The sequence below is a fragment of the Chiloscyllium plagiosum genome, unplaced genomic scaffold (genome assembly GCF_037043375.1).
Source record: "Chiloscyllium plagiosum isolate Xiang-an unplaced genomic scaffold, Cpla_swu_hap1 HiC_scaffold_26, whole genome shotgun sequence".
In the NCBI taxonomy this organism is placed as follows: Eukaryota; Metazoa; Chordata; class Chondrichthyes; order Orectolobiformes; family Hemiscylliidae; genus Chiloscyllium; species Chiloscyllium plagiosum.
This window is the reverse complement of record NW_028270164.1, coordinates 11,078,955-11,097,956: the sequence shown is the minus strand read 5'-3', so window position 1 is coordinate 11,097,956 and position 19,002 is coordinate 11,078,955. Positions and strand designations below refer to the sequence as shown.

Below are 19,002 nucleotides of genomic sequence, written 5' to 3'. Positions count from 1 at the left end.
CATTCAGTGACTACGTAAAGTATTTTTACCATATTCTACAGAAGTAGTAAAAATTTGTGGCAAGCTCAGATCTTGCAGCTTCTTTGATTGCACTCTTGACTTCCCTTTAAACTACTAATTACTCATTTTGTGCCTCCATAACAGCTGCACATTGTATCACATCTGGGGATTTGTGCAGTCATGCAGTTCCAGATTTCAAACAGTCACAAGTTCACTGGTTTGATGAAAAGCCGAATATCTGAACAATATAGACAATCTAGCTGACTCCAATCCTCATGGGATCACAATATACTGCTTGTTCTATCAATAAACATATTGACTTGGATCCCATTTACCACTCCCTGAGAAAAAGAATAGGAAATGACATCACCACAGGGCATGACATCACCAATCCAAGAAATCCCAAACACAAATAGAAAGTGGGCTACACCACCAGTGCTTCATTCGAGGCTCACTGAAGATGTTACCTTCAAAATATCTGAAAAACAAACCTTCCAGTTCAGTGAGCAAACCTACATCCATGCTACTTGTTCAATAGTCTGACTGAGGTTTACTATTTACTGATCGAATAACTATGCAAGACTTCCAAAACATGATTCAACTGTACTAACTCATTAAGATTGTTATTTATCTCCATTTAACCACAAAGCTTTTAAGAACATATTAACACACAAGCTTTACATAACACTAAGTTGACAGCTACATACCTCTGGCATGAAGTCATATAAATCAGGGGCAGGAGTATCTCACTTGGCCCTGAAGCATGGTCTGCCCTTCAATGATATGATCAATCTGATTACTCTACATTCCCACCTACCCTTAAGTTCCTTGATCAACAAGAGTTTGAAAGGTTATATCGCTGCCTTAAAAATATTCAAGGACTTTGCTTCTACCACCTTTGGTGCTTTAAACCTATACAAAGCTCCAATGACTTAAGAATTTCTTCCTTGCAGAAAGTCATATATCTGTCTTAAATGGGTAACCCTGTGTTTGAAACAGTGATCCCTTGTCCTAGATTCTCCTTCAAGGTGTCAATTAAGACACCTTATATTTCTTTAAATTCCAATGGATACAAGCCTCCCCTCTCCAAACCGGCCCATAAGGTAACCTACTCATTTCAAGTATTGGTCTGATAAACCTCTCTGAACTGCTTCCAACATATCAACACCATTCCTTAAAATAAAAAGAATACAAAAACTGTATGCAGTACTTAAGATGCGATTTCACCAATGCCCTGTATAACTGAAGTGTAATCCGAAGCCCCTAAAATAAAAAACAGTAACATTCTATTAGTTTTCCTAACTGTTTGCAGTACCTGCATACTAACCTTTAATAATTCATATACTGGGACAGCCAGATCTTTCTGCATCTCTCACAATTTAGATTTTTTTTTTATTCTTCCTGCCATAATAGATTATTGCACATTTTCTAACAATCTGTTTGCCAGATCTTTGCCCACTCACTTAACTTGCATATATCTTTGTAGCCTTCTTATGTCCTCTTCAGACCTCTCTCTTCATTCGTGTAATTCATTTAAATTTTAAGAGTTGAGGCCCCACCACTGATCCCCGTGGCATACCACTCATTACACCTTGCCAACCTGAAAATAATCAATTTTTGCCTCCTGCTTCCTATTAGCTAGCCAATATTCTATCCATGCCAAAGCATTACCCTTATGAGACTGAATCTTCTACAATAACCTCTGATGTGGTTCCTTATCAAATGTCTTTTGGAAATCTAAGAACAGTGCCTCCATTGGTTCCCCTTTATCCACAGCATGTTATTCCTTTACAGAAACCGATTAAATTGGTTAATAATTTTGCTTTCACAAAAACATATTAACTCTGTCTTCTTACTTTGAAATTTTCTTTTGTCCTGTAATGACATAATGGCTTCAATAATGGCTTCTAACATCTTCTCTTTGACATATGCTCAGTCAATTAACCTGTAGCTTATTATCGGTGTTCCTTCCTTTTTAAAATAAATAAAGTGCATTCACTATTTTCATCAAATGGAACTTAGACTGAATCTAATGAATTTTAGAAATTAAAACAAATGCCTCATTTAACTTGAAAGCCAATTCTTTTAAGATTCTAGGATGAAAGATTGGGAGACTTTCCTAGTGCCAATAATTTGCTCAGAACCACTTCCCTGGTGATTATAATTTTCTTAAGTTCCTCTCCTTTCTTTTCCTGATGTACAACTATTGCTGAAAAGTTACTTGTAACCTCTCAAGTGAAAAATGATGCAAAAAACCTGTTCAATACATCTGCCTTCTCCTTCTTTTCCATTACTAATTCCTCAGACTCACTTTCTACAGAATGGATACTCACTTTGTCAAAGCTTTTCTTTTTAAAATATCTGTAGAAACTCTCCAGAATGCAGAAGAAATCTTTTGAACTTGAAATATTAACTCTGTTTCTCTTTCCATAGATGCAGCCAGATCGGAGTTCCTCCAGCACTGTCTGTACTTACTTGATATTTTAAACTGTACACAGGTCCACGTAAGATACTCATACCTTCAGTCTGCATGACACTAAACTCAATTTAAAAACAATTAATCAAATTTACTTCCTCTAAAAACATACACATGAAATGTTAGTCATTTACTCTGATCCAGATTTGAGTTGAGGAGACCAGCAAATTTAAATGCACATTGCTAACCAAGTAAAAGGGTACTGAAGTTATGTTCAATTCCTTTAAAGAAAATTGGAATTTTAATTGATGGAAGAAAGTATGAGTTCTATAGTGATACTGCATCACTGATACAACAGGAAGTGTTTTGTGTGAAATCAGAACTATCACATGGAAGTTTTCTTTCATAGCAGCCAGCCATTATAGTACAACAATCAGAACTGGATCTGACATCAAACCATAACAAATTAAATTTTAGAAATGCTAGATAAATAAATTTAGTAGCTCAAAAGTTCACGAACCAGCTTCACAGCATACTATTGTTACATAGCACAGTTGAAGTTTTACATTAAGTCACCTGATCTCATTTCACAAGAATAATGCCAAGTAATAAAGTACCTTTACACCCTAATTTGGAAAAGTAAAACTTTTAAAAGACCATTTTCTTTTTCAGAATTGATAAAAAATTCAAGAACATCAACCTACCTGCCTTTGACTTAACTGCAATGATCTGACTTCTCTTCCCAAATCCAGCTGCAGCCTATCCCTATTATTGAACACCACATCCTTATTTTCCAGGCAATAACTGATTTCATTTAAATATCTTTCACAGTCTTGTTCCAATTTCTGTCCCCAATCCAAACTGCCACCTTGTACCTTTTTTTCAATTTTCAAACAGGAAAAACTGCCAGAACAATTTATTTCAAATTTTCTGTCTATCTTCTTTTCTTAAAATTATGTATAATAGGAAGCTGACATTCAATACATCTTTCTTTAAAAAGAATGACTCCAATTACTCTAGCTAATCTGTTCTTTCTCACAGTCCGTCAATTATTTGAGTATATGTCTAATTCCCATTTAAAAGTAACTAATGAATCTATCTCCACTATTATACATTCATATTCCACATCATAAATAGTTCAGCATTAGAAGTTTCTCTAATCTCTACTCTTGTTGTTTTGCCAAATATCTTACACGTGTGTTTTTTGGCTATCACTGGAAACAGTTTCTTCTCATCAAAATCTTTCAAAATTTTCAGTACCTCTGCTAAGATATCCCTTATTCTCTTGCTAATTGACTCTGCCTAAGATGTTGGAGACAGGTTAAATCATGCCTTCTAAATAGACAATTATCTGATGAGAAAAAAATTACTGGGTTATGAGGAAAAGGAGCAGACAGTTGGACCAGATGTTCTTGCAAGTAAGCTGGCATTGACACATCAAATTGAATGGCTTCCTTCTGGGCCAATCATTTGATGACATGCTTATTGCGAAAAAGTAGCATTTTCTGGTCCAATTGCCAATAATTAATATCCAGTCCCTTTAACTGTCCATCCCACACAGAGCCCCTTTCCTACCACTGACTTCTTCCTCAAATGGCATCTTCACTAGTTTTCATCTACAACTATTCTTTTATGCTTAGATTAACTCGCTATATCCTCAACAAATTATCTTCAGTTCTACGTAGAACATAACAGTGCAGTACCTTAAATGTTGTGCCGACCTGTGGAACCAATCTGAAGCATATCTGTCCTAAACCGTTCCATTTTCATCCATATATTTTTCCAGTGGCCAGTTAAAGCCCTTAAAATTGGCAAATCTACTATTGTTGCAGACAGTGTGTTCCATGCCCCTACTTCTCTCTGACTAAAGAAGTTACCTCTGTCCTATATGTATCACGCCTCAATTTAAAGCTATGTCCCCTTGTGCTACCTATCTCCACCTCACAGGTGAGGTGCCAGAAGACTGGAGATTGGCTAAAGTGGTGCCATTGTTTAAGAAAGGTGGTAAGGACAAGCCAAGGAACTATAGGCAAGTGAGCTTGACATTGGTGGTGGGCAAGTTGTTGGAGGGAATCCTGAGGGACAGGTTGTACAAGTATTTGGAAAGGCAAGTACTGATTAGGGATAGTCAACATGGCTTTATGCATGGGAAATCATGTCTCACAAACTTGATTGAGTTTTTTGAAGAAGTAACAAAGAGGATTGATGAGGGCAGAGCGGTAGATGTGACCTATATGGACTTCAGTAAGGCATTTGACAAGGTTCCCCATGGGAGACTGGTGAGCAAGGTTAGATATCATGGAATACAAGGAGAACTCGCCATTTGGATACAGAACTGGCTCAAAGGTAGAAGACAGAGGATGGTGGTGGAGGGTTGTTTTTCAGACTGGAGGCCTGTGACCAGTAGAGTGCCACAAGGATCGGTGCTGGGTCCACTACTTTTCATCATTTATATAAATGATTTGGATGGGAGCATATGAGGTACAGTTAGCTAAGTTTGCTGATGACACCAAAAATTGTAAATGTAGTGGACAGTGAAGAAGGTTACCTCAGATTACAATGAGCCAATGGGCTGAGAAGTGGCAGATGGAGTTTAATTTCGATAAATCTGAGGTACTGCATTTTGGGAAAGCAAATCTTAGCAGGACTTGTTCACTTAATGTTAAGGTCCTAGGGAGTGTTGCTGAACAAAGACATCTTGGAGTGCAGGTTCATAGCTCCTTACAAGTGGAGTTGCAGGTAGATAGGATAGCGAAGAAAGCGTTCGGTACGCTTTCCTTTATTGGTCAAAGTATTGAGTACAGGAGTTGGGAGGTCATGTTGTGGCTGTACAGGGCATTGGTTAGGCTACTGTTGGAATATTGCGTGCAATTCTGGTCTCCTTCCTATTGGAATGGCGTTGAGAAACTTGAAAGGGTTCAGAAAAGATTTACAAGGATGTTGCCAGAGTTGGAAGATTTGAGCTTTAGGGAGAGGTTGAATAGGCTAGGGCTGTTTTCCCTGGAGCGTCGGAGGCTGAGGGGTGACTTTATAGAGGTTTATAAAATCATGAGGGGCATTTTTAGGATAAATAGACAAAGTCTTTTCCCTGGGGTGGGGGCGTCCAGAACTACAGGGCATAGGTTTAGGGTGAGAGGGGAAAGATATAAAAGAGACCTAAGAGGCAACCTTTTCACTCAGAGGGTGGTACTTGTATGGAATGAGCTGCCAGAGGAAGTGGTGGAGGCTGGTTCAATTGCAACATTTAACAGGCATCTGGATGGATATACGAATAGGAAGGGTTTGGAGGGATATGGGCCAGGTGCTGGCAGGTGGGACTAGATTGGGTTGGGATATCTGGTCGGAATGGACGAGTTGGACTGAAGGGTCTGTTTCCGTGCTGTATATCTCTATGACTCTAAGTTCATTAGTTGCTGTGTTAGTGTGTTGGTCGATTTGTGGGCTACCATGATGCCAAGCAGTATGAGTAGTCTGGCAGTCACTTCCGAGAAGTCTTTGATGTAAGGGAGAGTGGCTAGGGTTTCTGGACGCGCTTTATCTACTTATTTGGGTTTGTTGCTGAGAAATCAATGGACTGTGTTCATTGGGTACCCGTTCTTTTTGAATATGCTGTATAGGTGATTTTCCTCTGCTCTTCATAGTTCCTCTGTGCTGCAGTGTGTGGTGACTCGTTGAAATAATGTTCTAATGCAGCTTCCTTTGCTGATGTTGGGATGATTGCTTCTGTAGTTCAATATTTAGTCTGTATGTGTTGTTTTCCTGTAGACACTGGTTTGAAGTTCCCCATTGGCTTTTGCTCTACCGTAACAAGGAATGGCAGGCTGTTGTTGTTTTCGTCCTCTAATGAATTTTATGCCAATAACGATATTGTTGATGGTCTTGAGGTTTCCTCTAATTTGTGTCATTTAGTGATGACAAAGGTGTCACCCATGGAGCTGACCAAAAGTTTAGGTTGGATAATTAGCAGAGCTGTTTGTTCGAGTCTCTGCATTACTGCCTCTGCTAAGAAGGATAGTGGACCTATACCTTCCCACTCACTCCACTTTCAGTAACAAAACTACAGACAAACCAACAGAACACATGGGATCTCTGATATCAGGATTCTTAACAGAGGCAGTAATGCAGAGACTTGAACAAACAGCTCTGCCAACCATCCAACCCAGACTTTGGGTTCGCTATGTGGACGACACCTTGTCATCACTCAACGAAACAAATTAGAGGAAACCTTCAAGACAATCAATAATATCGTTATTGGCATAAAATTCACGAAAGAGGAGGAAAACAACAACAAACTGCCATTCCTTGATGTCACAGTTGAGCGAACAGCCAATGGGGAAACTTCAAACCAGTGTCTACAGGAAAACAATACAGTAGCGCCTCGACATACAAATGACCCCGTTCACGAACAAATTGGTTTACGAACAGGATTGTATGTAAAAGTTTGCTTCAACGCACGTACATACGAAATTCAAGGTACAAACAAATGGAGTGAAGTGCAGGCTTTTGTTGAGAGGCATCACCCTAACAAAACTGTGACCAACAGAGCAGTGAACATTTTAAATGACCCATTTATGTGATGTCCCATTTTTGGAAAATTCTGAAACAAAGAAAAAAAACAAGTTTCTCTGGATCGTTTTCTTGTGGCATCACCAACCTCCAAGAGACAAAAAAGACAAAAGACTCCGGAAATATCCGTACAATGGGAAAAATTGATTCAGTTCGTGAACTTTTCGGTTCGCGAACCAGGTCCCGGAATGGACTAAGTTCGTAAGTCGAGTCGCTACTGTACATACGGACCAAATACTGAACTACAGAAGCAATCACCTCAAAACCACAAACTAAGCTTCCTTACAACATTACTTCAATGAGCAGCACTGATGAACTACGCAGAGCATACGAAAATCACCTATACAGCATATTCAAAAAGAACAGATACCCAATAAACACAGTTAGCAGATTTCTCAGCAACAGTCCCAAACAAGCAGAAAAACGTGCCCAGAAACCCTAGCTACTCTTCCCTACATCAAAGGCATCTCAGAAATAACTGTCAGACTGCTCAGACCTCTTGGCATCATGCTAGCCCACAAACTCACCAACACACTAAAACTGCAGCTAATGAACTTGAAAAACCCCATATAGACCACAAGCAACGTTAATGTCATTTACAAAATACTTTACAGTTCTTGCAACAAACACCACATGGGACAAAAAACCAGAAAACTAGCCATCAGGATACATGAACATCAACTAGCCACAAAAAGACATGACCCACTCTCACTAGTATCATTACATACAGATGAAGGACACCACTTTGACTGGGACAACGCATCCATCAGAGGACAAACCAAACAGAGACACGTACCAAGAATTCCTAGAAGCATGGCATTCCAACCGAAACTCTATCAACAAACACAGCTACTTGGACCCCATTTACCACCTTCTGAGAAAAAGAATAGGAACTGACATCACCACAGGAAATGACATCACCAACCCAAGGAAACCTAAACACAAATAGAAAGCAAGTCACTCACACCAGTGCTTCATCGGAGGCTCACTGATGATGTTAACTAGTATGGTGATGAAACGTCTAAAAATGAACCTTCCAGCTCAGTGAACAACCTTATATCCAGAACCTCAACCTGAGCAACAAATTTTCTCAGAACTTGTTACCAAGGCTTGTCTCTACTCCCCTTCTTGAACAAGAGGACAGCATTTGCTATCAGCCAGTCTTCCGGCACTATTCCTGTAGACAATGACAACAGAAAGATCAAAGCCAAAGGCTCTGTAATCTTCTCCCTGGCTTCCCAGAGAATCCTAGGATAAATCCTATCAGCCCAGGGGGCTTATCTATTTTCACACTTTCCAGAATTGCTAAACACCTCCTCATGAACCTCAATCCCATCTAGTCTAGTAGCCTGCATCTCAGTATTCTCAACAACATTGTCATTTTCTAGTAGGAATACTGACGATGAATATTCACTTAGCGCTTCCCCTATCTCCTCAGACTCCACACACAACTTCCCACTACTATCTTTGATTGACCCTAGTCATTTTTTCATTCCTGATCTACCTATAGAAAGCTTTAGGGATTTCCTTGATCCTATCTGCCGATGACTTCTCATGTCCCCTCCTGGCTCTTCTTAGTTCTTTAGGTCATTCCTGGCTAACTTGTAACTCGCTAACTGAGCCTTCATGTCTCATCCTAACATAAGCCTTCTTATTCCTCTTGAGAAGAGATTCAACTTCTTTAGTAAACCATTGCTCCCTCACTTGACAACTTCCTCCCTGCCTGACAGGTACATACTTATCAAGGACACGCAGCAGCTGTTTCTTGAATAAGCTCCACATTTCAATTGTGCCCATCCCCTGCAGTTTCCTTCCCCATTCTATGCATCCTAAATCTTGCCTAATTGCATCATAATTGCCTTCCCCAGCAATTTTTTTTAAATCAATGTGACTAACTATGGAATACCAGACAGTCCCAATTTTGAATTTCTTTCTGTATATGTGGAACATGTACTTGTTCTAGTCCTATTCTGACTCTTATTACATCAACAATTATGTTGTTCCAGCTTCATGGCCTCACTCTTGAGCTCTACAAATTCACTAACTGCAGGTCTCATTTTCAGCAATAGCTCAGTTCTATAACTTCTATTAAGTTCCATCACAATTTCAACCCTTGAATCTGTTAATTCAACACTTTCCATGAATCCAGCGGCACAAACTTCATGGGCCAAGCACCTTCTTTCTGTGCTATTCTATGCTTTCCCATTAATAGTTGTATTCTTGTTTAAGAATAACACTAATTTTTGTTCTGTTTTCTTCTATGCTTGGCAAAGGTCCTGGTCCTTTGCCAAGGGTTCCTTTGCTGCAGTTGTTAAGTTGATCAATAACTATCACGTGTGTTACTATCTTCCAGTCCCAAATGATGACCGTGACAAGCTCTCACTTGACCTCATGTCCATTTCTGTTCACAGACATGTTTGCTAGATTATTTTCCACCAACCACAATGTAAACAGAGTATAGATTTCCCTCTATTATGCATTCACTTTTATAACATCCTTGCTTAATGAGCTCCTCTCAAGAAACTTCAATTTTGAAATGTATACTGTGGCTCAGTGGGGAGCACTCTCACCTTTGAATCAGAAAATGTAGCTCAAAGTGTAGGCTAACCTGTCAGCATATTACTGAGGGAATGTTGCTTGTAGCAGCTACCTTTTAGATAAGACATGAAACTAAGGCCTAATTTCTCTTTCAAGTGGATACAGGAGATCCCATAACACTATTCAAAAGAGGAACTGAAGACTTATCCTAGATATACTAGCTAATACTTTTCCTTCAATTATAAAAAGTTTACCTGCTCATTATCACATTACTGCTTGTGGGTACTTGTTGCGTGCAAAATGGTTGCTGTATTAATAGCATTACAACAATGACTGCACTTCAAAAGGTACTTTACTGTTCTAAACTGCTTTGGCACTTTGCAAGGTTGCAAAAGGTGTTGTAAATGTTTATGAATGCAAGTCTTTCTTTTCTTTCTGAGCCAACCTTACATGATGCAACATCCATAAACATCTTTATTTGGCGGTGTTGCTATCTAAACACTCATCCTACAGTAGACAGTGGTTTCGATGAGGTTTGTAAAATCTAGCATGCCATATTTTAAATATTAAAATTTTCTATCTCCTCTGCATTAGGGAGACCAAGTGCAGATTGAGTAACTTCTCTGCTCCACACTGCCAACATGTTTTACTACGTAATCTGACTTTCCCCGAATCAAAGCTGTGGTTTCAAATGCCACTTCAGAAAATGGAGCCACAACACTCCGATACATTGAACTTTGTGTTTTTCACCTTAACAACATTCCAATCAATTACAATCCATTACATTAAATTCTGGCTTCAGATATGGGGCAGTCTCTACTGATTTCCGAACGCTTTTTAAAATTAATTTGCCACTGAACTCCCTTCTATTTATGAGCTGTTTTACTCACCTTTTCTCTGTCTTACGCCTTTTCACAGCCTGACTGAGATGACCTTTATAAAAAGAAAAAAGTATCAAAAAGTTTAATTGCTTAAAATAACTAAATTCTGACGATGGGATGCTATCCAAAATGTTAACCTATATTTACTTCAGATGCTGATGGACCTGCTGTATATTTCCAGTATTGTTAGTTTTTATTTCAGGTTGACAGCACGTGCAACTTCTTTTCTTTTTATATCAAGGCCAAAGTCAGGGAGAATAGAGATGGTATATTGAGATATTGACCACCAGAGTCACAGACCCTAACTCTTCACAACTTTTCAAAGCAGATCTGGATAATTTTATACAATAAGTCAACATTGTAACACATAAAAATACCATCACAGATAGTTATGGCTGACTTTAAAACCTGTTTGATAGTATATTTGGGTCCATGCCTTGAAAGTTTTTGAACTGTATCCGTCACACACCAGATATCACATAGGTTATACTTAAGAAAAATACTAACTTTCTGACTGTGGAGCAAGCATGGTATTTGCAAGTATCTGCTAACCCCTGAAATAAATTAATCCTAGGACATACCTATTTATAGATGTCTTAAAAATTCTTTCACAGGATGTGTGTATCAGCAACCCCTAGTTGCACTTGAGAAGGTGGTGAACTGCCTTGTGAATCAGTGCAGTCAACCTGGTGTAGGTAGACTTGTATAGACAGGTTGGACCGAGGAGTGGCAGATGGAGTTTAATTTAGATAAATATGAGATATTGCAGTTTGGTAAGGCAAATCAGGACACCTAAAGGTGGGGTCCTGGGGAGTGTTGCTGAACAAAGATATTGGGATGTAAGCTGAAAGTTCCTTAAAGATGGGGTTGCAGGTTGACAGGGTAGTGAAGGTCCTCTATTCCTGATGAAGGGCTTTTGCCCGAAACGTCGATTTTCCAGCTCGTCAGATGCTGCCTGACCTGCTGTGCTTTTGCAGCACCACTCTAATCTAGACTCTGGTTTCCAGCATTTGTAGTCCTTGTTTTTACCACAGGGTAGTGAAGGTGACATTTGGGGCACTTGCCTTTAATCGGTCAGTGCAATGAGTATAGGAGTTGGGGTGTCATGTGGCAGATGTACAGGATATTGATTAGGCCACTTTTGGAATACTGTGTTAAATTCTGGTCTCCCTGCTTTAGGAAGGATGTTGTTAAACTTGAGGGGGTGCAGAAAAGATTTACAAGAATGTTGCTGGGGTTGGAGTGTTTAAGCTATAGAGAGAGGGCTATTTCCCTGGAGTGTCAGAGGCTGAGGGGTGACTTTATGGTGGTTTATAAAATCAATTGGGGCACGGATAGGGCGAATAGCCAAAATCTTTTTTCCAGGGTAGAGGAGTCCAAACCTATAGGTTTAAGGTGAGAAAGGAAATATTTAAAAGAGACCTAAGGGGCTACTTTTTTCACAGAGAGGGAAATGAGCTGCCAGAGGAAGTAGTGGAAGGTGGGACAATTACAACCTTTAAAAGCATCTGGTTGTGTACATGAATAGGAAGAGTTTAGAGGGATATGGCCCAAATGCTGACAAATTGGACTAAATTAATTTAGGATATCTGGTTGGCATGGACGAGTTGGATCGAAGGGTTTGTTCCGTGCTGTACATCTCTATGACTCAGTGACTCACATTGCTAATGGGGAAGAAATTCCAGGAGTTTGGCTCAGTGACACTGAGAAATGGCAGGATTTATTTCTAAGTCAGGATGATGAGTGGCATGGAGGGAAATTTGCAAATGGCGACGTTCTCATGTATCTGCTGCCTTTGTTCTTCTAAATGGTACTGGCTGTGGGTTTGGAATGTGCTGAGGAGCCTTTGTGAATTTCTACAGTATACCAAGTAGATGGTACTCATTCATGCTACTGAGTGTCAGTACTGAAGAGAGTGAATGTTTGCGTTGTGCACAATCAAGCAGGCTACGTTGCACTGGATGGAGTCAAGTTTGACTGTTGTTGAAGCTGCATTCGTCCAGCAATTGGGGAATATTCCATCATACTCCAGATTTGTATCTTGTAGATGGTAGACAGATTTTGAGGAGTTGGGAGGTCAGTTACTTGGAGAGATACCTAGCCTCTGAATTGTTATTGTAGCCGCAGCATTTATGTGGCTAGAACAAATCAATTTCTGGTCAACAGAAATTGTTAGTTCAGATTTCAGTGATGGAAATGCCACTAAATGTCATGGGACAATGGTTAGATTCTCTCTTGTTGGAGATGGTCAGTGACTGGTATGTATGTGGTACAAATGTTACTTGCCACATGTCAGCCCAAACCTGGATACTGTCCAAGTCTTGCTGCATTGAGAAGTTACAAAATAGTGCTGAACCATTGTGGAATCAGTGAACTCCCCTGCTTTTGACATTACAATGGAGGATGGTCACAGATAAAGCAGCTGAAGATGGTTGGGCCTAGGGTACTAGCTGGAGGAACACTTGCAGAGATGTCTTGGAGCCAAGACAACTGACCTCCAACAACCTCAACCATCTTTCTTTGTGCTAGATACGACTCCAACCAGCAAAGGGATTTCTCTGCCCCGTCCCAAAATTTCATTGACTCTAGTTTTGATGGGGTTCCTTGATGCCACACTGTCAAAACCAGCCTTGATGCCACCTTACCTCAGGAATTGAGCACTTTTGGATATGTATGAATCAAGCTATAATGAAGTCAGGAGCTTTTTAACACTGGTGGAACCCAAGCAGAGTGTCAGTATGCAGATTACTGCTGAGGAAGTGCTGTTAATAGTTCTGTAGATAACACTTTCCACCATTTTACTGATGACGAGAAAACAGACTGACGTGGCATTAATTAGTTGGATAGGATTTGTCCTGCTTTTTGTGTACAGGACATAACCTGGATATTTTTCCATATTGCTGGGTAGATATCCGTGTTGTAGCTGTACTGGAACAGCTTGGCTAGGGGTGTGGCAACCTCTGGAGCACATGTTCCGTACTATCGCTGGAATGATGTCAGGGTCCGGAGCCTTCACAGTATTCAGTGCTTCAGCCACTTCTTTATTTCACTTGGGCCGAACTGAATTGGCTGAAGGCTGGCATCTGTGCTGCTGGGCATTTCTGGAGGAGGCAGACATGGATCATCCATTTGACACTTCTGGCTGAATGTTGTTGCAAAATGTGCCAGCCTCATCATTTAAACATATATGTTGGGCTTCCCCATTATTGAGGTTGGGGCTATTTGTGCAGCTTCCTCTCCAGTTAGTGGTTAAATGTCAAAAAGTGTGGTGCTGGAAAAGCACAGACAGTCAGGCAACATCCGAGAAGAGGGAGAGTTGATGATTTGAGTATAAGCTCTTCATCAGACACATTCCTGAAAAATAGCTTATACTCGAAATGACGACTCTCCTGCTCCTCAGATGCTGCCTGACTGTGCTTTTCCAGCACACTTTTTGACTCTGATCTCCAGCATCTGCAGTCCTCACTTTCTCCCAGTTGTTAAATGTCCACCATTATTCACAAATGGATGTGGCAGGTCTTTGATTCTGATGCATTTGTTGTGGAAAGCTTAGCACTATTTATCACTTGCTGGTTATGCTGTTGAGCATGCAAGTAGCCTGTTCAGTAACTCTGCCAAGTTGACACATTTCAGAGTGCCTGCTGTTGCTTTTGGCTTGCCCTTCTGCACTCTTTGTTGAGCCAGGGTTAATCTCCTTGATGGTAATGTTAAGAATGGGGATATGCTTACCATGAGGTTGCAGATTGTGTTGCGAGTACAATTCTGCTGATGGGTCTAACACCCCATGGATACCCAGATATCTATTTTCAGCCAGTCAATCTCACTTGATCTTAGTGACACACAATGTAATAGAGGGCATCCTCAATATGAAGACTGATCTTCAACATCACAAGGACTGTGAGGTGATCACTCCTACTGATTCTGTCACAGACACATGCATCTGTACCAGACAGATGCGTGTAGAATTCCTCACAGCACCAGACACCTGGGCTGAATTCCAGCCTTGTCTGACTGTGTGGAGCTTGCATGTTCTCCCTGCATCTTCATGGGTTTCATCCCAGTTTGAAGATTGTGCAGGTTAGGTGGATTGGCCATGATGAAACTGTCTGTAGTATTCAGGGATGTGTAGGCTAGGTGGACTAGCCATGGGAAATGTGGGGTTATGGGATACAATAAAGGGCTGGGTCTGTGTGGGATGCTCTTAAGAGGATCAGCAAGGACTTAATGGACCAAACTGCACTCTAGAGATTCTGTGCTAAGTCCCCCACCCAGAGAACGTTCTGCATTGCTGTGGGTGTGGATTCACACATAGGCTAAAGAGGGTAGGGTTACTAGATTTCCCTCCCCAAAGAGCAGATGAGCTTTTACTATTCACTATTGTGAATGGTTACATGGTCACCATTAGATTAACTTTTCAAGTACTGTTCAGTTTGGAGGATGACTGATTCATTAGCTGAGTCTGGATGGTGGCAGGAGAGAAGGAAGAAAGATGAGGTACATGGGAAGGAGCTGCAAGTTTCTTTGTCCACATTTGACCTCATGATATGGGACTTCACAGAGTCTAGAGTCAATGTTGATGACTCTCAGGGCAATTCCTTCCTTATTGTGTACCAATGTGCTGCTTCTGGTTTGACAACTTCCTGTATTAACTTTGAGTGAGATTTTCATTGCCCACGAACATAACTGACATAATTATTCTATGGTAATTCAGGATTTACTTTGAATTAAGCATTTTAGTGGTGGGATTAACAATGCCTTCAAACCAGCAACTCCTACAACCCCTGAAATATCTTCAGCATTCAACGTTTTTAGAAAATAACCACAACTGACAGAAAATCAAAGGAATGACAAGGGCAGTGAGTTCTTTTTAATATTGTAATTTTTGGCAGAATTTAGATAATGAGACTACATCTGTAAAATACAGATATTTTAAATATTTCACTGAATAATTTGATGCCTGAACATGTTTACAATATAGTATGCTGCTTTTAGCAATTAATGATTGATTATTTTTACAATGACTGTGATATGATTACTGAGTGAAATGATCTGTTACTGATTTATCCAGAATCTATTAATTACAAAAAAAGATATGCCAAAAACAGTTGAGGTACAACAGAAATAGCTCTCTAAATGATAATGCACGTTATGAAATGTTGCACAGATTGTGACTGTTGCAAGGTAGTCTTCATTATATCAATCCATACTGTCCCTTACTGTAAACAGCTAAATGCTTCAATTCATCTTGTGTAGCAATGATTCAAATTGCAAAATGAAATATGGCCCATTATCAATGAATACAGTTTAAATATCCCAAATAAAAGTTTATTTCTGTACTGGTTGGTTTAGGGTTTTGTGAAAAAGGACGTAAAGGAGGTTTTAAAGAAAACACACAACCTCGTCATCTGGAAACCTTTGCAAAGTCATTGAGTTTGATTTATAATTTAGAAACTGCAGCAACTACTGTAAATCTCATAGCATGTACACTCTTTCTTAATATGTCAGGTATAGACAGGAGAGATCGAGTGAATCCTTAGAAGAGTATAAAGAAAGTAGGAGTATACTTAAGAGAGAAATCAGGAGGGCAAAAAGGGGTCATGAGATAGCTTTGGCAAATAGGGTTAAGGAGAATCCAAAGGGTTTTTACAAATACATTAAGGACAAAAGGTTAATGAGGGACGAATAGTGCCCCTCAAAAGATCAACAAGACAGCCTTTGCGTCGAGCCGCAGGAGATGGGGGAGATACTAAACGAGTATTTTGCATCAGTGTTTACTATGGAGAAGGACATGGAAGATTTAGAATGTGGGGAAATAGATGGTGACATCTTGAAAAATGTCTATATTACAGAGGATGAAGTGCTGGATGTCTCAAAACACAAAGGTGGATAAATCCCCCGGACCTGATCAGGTATACCCTAGCGCTCTGTGGAAAGCTAGGGAAGTGATTGCTGGGCCTCTTGCTGAGATATATGTACCATTGATAGTCACAGGTAATGTGCCAGAAGACTGGAGGTTGGTTAACGTGGTACTATTATTTAAGAAAGGTGGCAAGGGCAGCCAGGGAACTATAGACCATTGAGCCTGACGTTGGTGGTGGGCAAGTTGTTGGAGGGAATCCTGGGGGACAGGATTTACACGTATTTGGAAAGCTAAGAACTGATATGGGATAGTCAACATGGCTTTCTGCATGGGAAATAATGTCTCACAAACTTGATTGAGTTTTTTGAAAAATTAACAAAAGAGGATTGATGAGGGCAGAGAGGTGGACATGATCTATATGGATTTCAGTAAGGCGGTCGACAAGGTTCCCCATGCGAGACTGGTTAGCAAGGTTAGATCTCATGGAATACAGAGAGAACTAGCCATTTGAATACAGAACTGACTGAAAAGTAGAAGGCAGATGGTGGTGGCGGAGGGCTGTTTTTCAGACTGGAGGCCTGTGACCAGTGGAGTGTCACAAGGATCGGTGCTGGGTCTACTACTTTTCGTAATTTATATAAATGATTTGGATGTGAACATAGGAGGTACAGTTAGTAAGTCTGCAGATTACATCAAAAATTGGAAATGCAGTGGACAGTGAAGAAGGTTACCTCAGATTACAATAGGATCTTGATCAAATGGGCCAATGGGCTGAGGAGTGGCAGATGGAGTTTAATTTAGATAAATGCGAGGTGCTGCATTTTGGGAAAGCAAATCTTAGCAGGACTTGTACAGCCAATGGTAAGGTCCTTGGGAGTGTTGCTGAACAAAGAGACCTTGGAGTGCAAGTTCATAGCTCCTTGAAAGTAGAGTCGCAAGTAGATAGAATATTGAAGAAGGCGTTTGGGTATGTTTTCCTCTTTTGGTCCAAGTATTGAGTATAGGAGTTAGGAGGTCATGTAGCAGCTGTACAGGCCGTTGAGTAGGCCTCTTTTGGAATATTGCGTGCAATTTTTTCTCCTTACTATCCAAAGGAAGGATGTTGTGAAACTTGAAAGGGTTCAGAAAAGATTTTTAAGATTTAAGATTCCCTACAGTGTGGAAACAGGCCCTTTGGCCCAACAAACCCACACCGACCCTCTGAAGAGTAACCCACTCAGACCCATTTCCCTCTGACTAATGCACCTAACACTACGGGCAATTTATCATGGCCAATTCACCTGACTCGCACATCTTTGGACTGTGGGAGGAAACTGGAGCACCCGGAGGAAACCCATGCAGACACGAGGAGAATGTGCAAACTCCACACAAACAGTCACCCGAGGCTGGAATCGAACCCGGGTCCATGGCACTGTGAGGCAGCAGTGCTAACCACTAAGCCCCCTTGCCTTCACAATGTTGCCAGGGTTGGTGGATTTGAGCTATAGGGAGAGGCTGAGTAGGCTGGGGCTGTTTTCCCTGGAGCGCCGAAGGCTGAGGAGTGATCTCCTGGATAGGATAAATAGACAAAGTCTTTTCCCTGATGGGGGAGTCCAGAACGAGAGGGCATAGGTTTCAGGTGAGAAGGGAAAGATATAAAAGGGGCCTAAGGTGAAACCTTTTACACGCAGAGGATGGTGCGTGTATGGAATGAGCTGTCAGAGGAAGTGGTAGAGACTAGTACAATTGCAATGTTTAAAAAGCACCTGGGTGAGTATATGAATAGGAAGGGTTTAGAGGGATATGGGCCAAGGGCTGGCAAATGGGACTAGATTAGGTTGGGATATCTGGTCAGCATGGACGAGTTAGACCAAAGGGTCTGTTTCCGTGCTATACATCTCTATGACCCTAAGTGATCAAATCCAGCAAAGGGTTGAATATCTTTTAAGAATTTTTGTCAGCATCAAATGTATAAATCATGGTAAAGAGAAGCTTTCTGAATCTTTTTAAGTGGATCATTAAAAGTTCAATAACCTTTGTTGCCGAGTTTAAACTTTCTTTCGTAACATTTTCATTAAGTTAAACAAAACTTACAATCTCATCACCCTCCTTGGGAGAAAAGAAGCGGCCACCTTCTCCACGTTTTCGCTGCATCGCATGGCGGTGACGTGACTCATGGAGGTATTTCTTTACAGAGAGAAGAAAATACACGGTTGCAAAAATAAATAAGCGTTATCATAATAAATAAGGATAGCTTATTTTAACAGCAGAGAGAAGTCAGACTACCTGTTGTGCAGGCTATCTTCACATACCATGGCAGAGAAAAACACAACAGCATTACCCTCTTAAAAGATGGTCATATTACTCATACAAACATCTCTTTCCACAGATTGTAAAAATGCATTCGCCCAGTTGTAGCCTTGGTTGCTTTTCCTATTTCCAGGATATGCTATTTAATCAATTATACTTATATGTATTGTCTGTACATGTGGTTCCATAACTTAATTAAAAATATTCTGCTTGATAGTTGGATTGAGAGACTCCTCCCAAATAAGAGATTCATGTTGTGTGTGAGGAGCTCATATAGAACGAACGTTACAACATACACCAGTTGGGGTGAATGGCATTTTTATGAGATTTGATCTCAATGCAAAATGAATATTCTTTTTCTGTCTCCTACAATACAGTGCTGAGTTAACTTTGGCCTTTTCTGTTTGAGCAGTCAGGATATGTAAGATTAAAACAGTATCATATATTAAAAC

At 40.3% G+C, this 19,002-nt stretch overlaps 1 protein-coding gene across 6 annotated transcripts in view; it reads right to left on the bottom strand.

The window, feature by feature from the left end:
* The window catches only part of LOC122563074 (nuclear transcription factor Y subunit alpha-like), a 66,167-nt gene that overhangs the window by 7,536 nt on the left and 39,629 nt on the right, over nucleotides 1-19,002 (bottom strand). For 4 of the 6 annotated variants that reach the window (XM_043716457.2, XM_043716452.2, XM_043716455.2 and 1 more), the window contains exon 8: nucleotides 18,335-18,427. In XM_043716457.2, coding sequence (XP_043572392.1) covers nucleotides 18,335-18,427 — 93 coding nt within the window. Of the gene's footprint in view, nucleotides 1-10,410; nucleotides 10,454-18,334; nucleotides 18,428-19,002 lie in introns of all 6 variants that reach the window. The other 2 variants (XR_006315479.2, XM_043716456.2) reach the window with 1 other exon arrangement.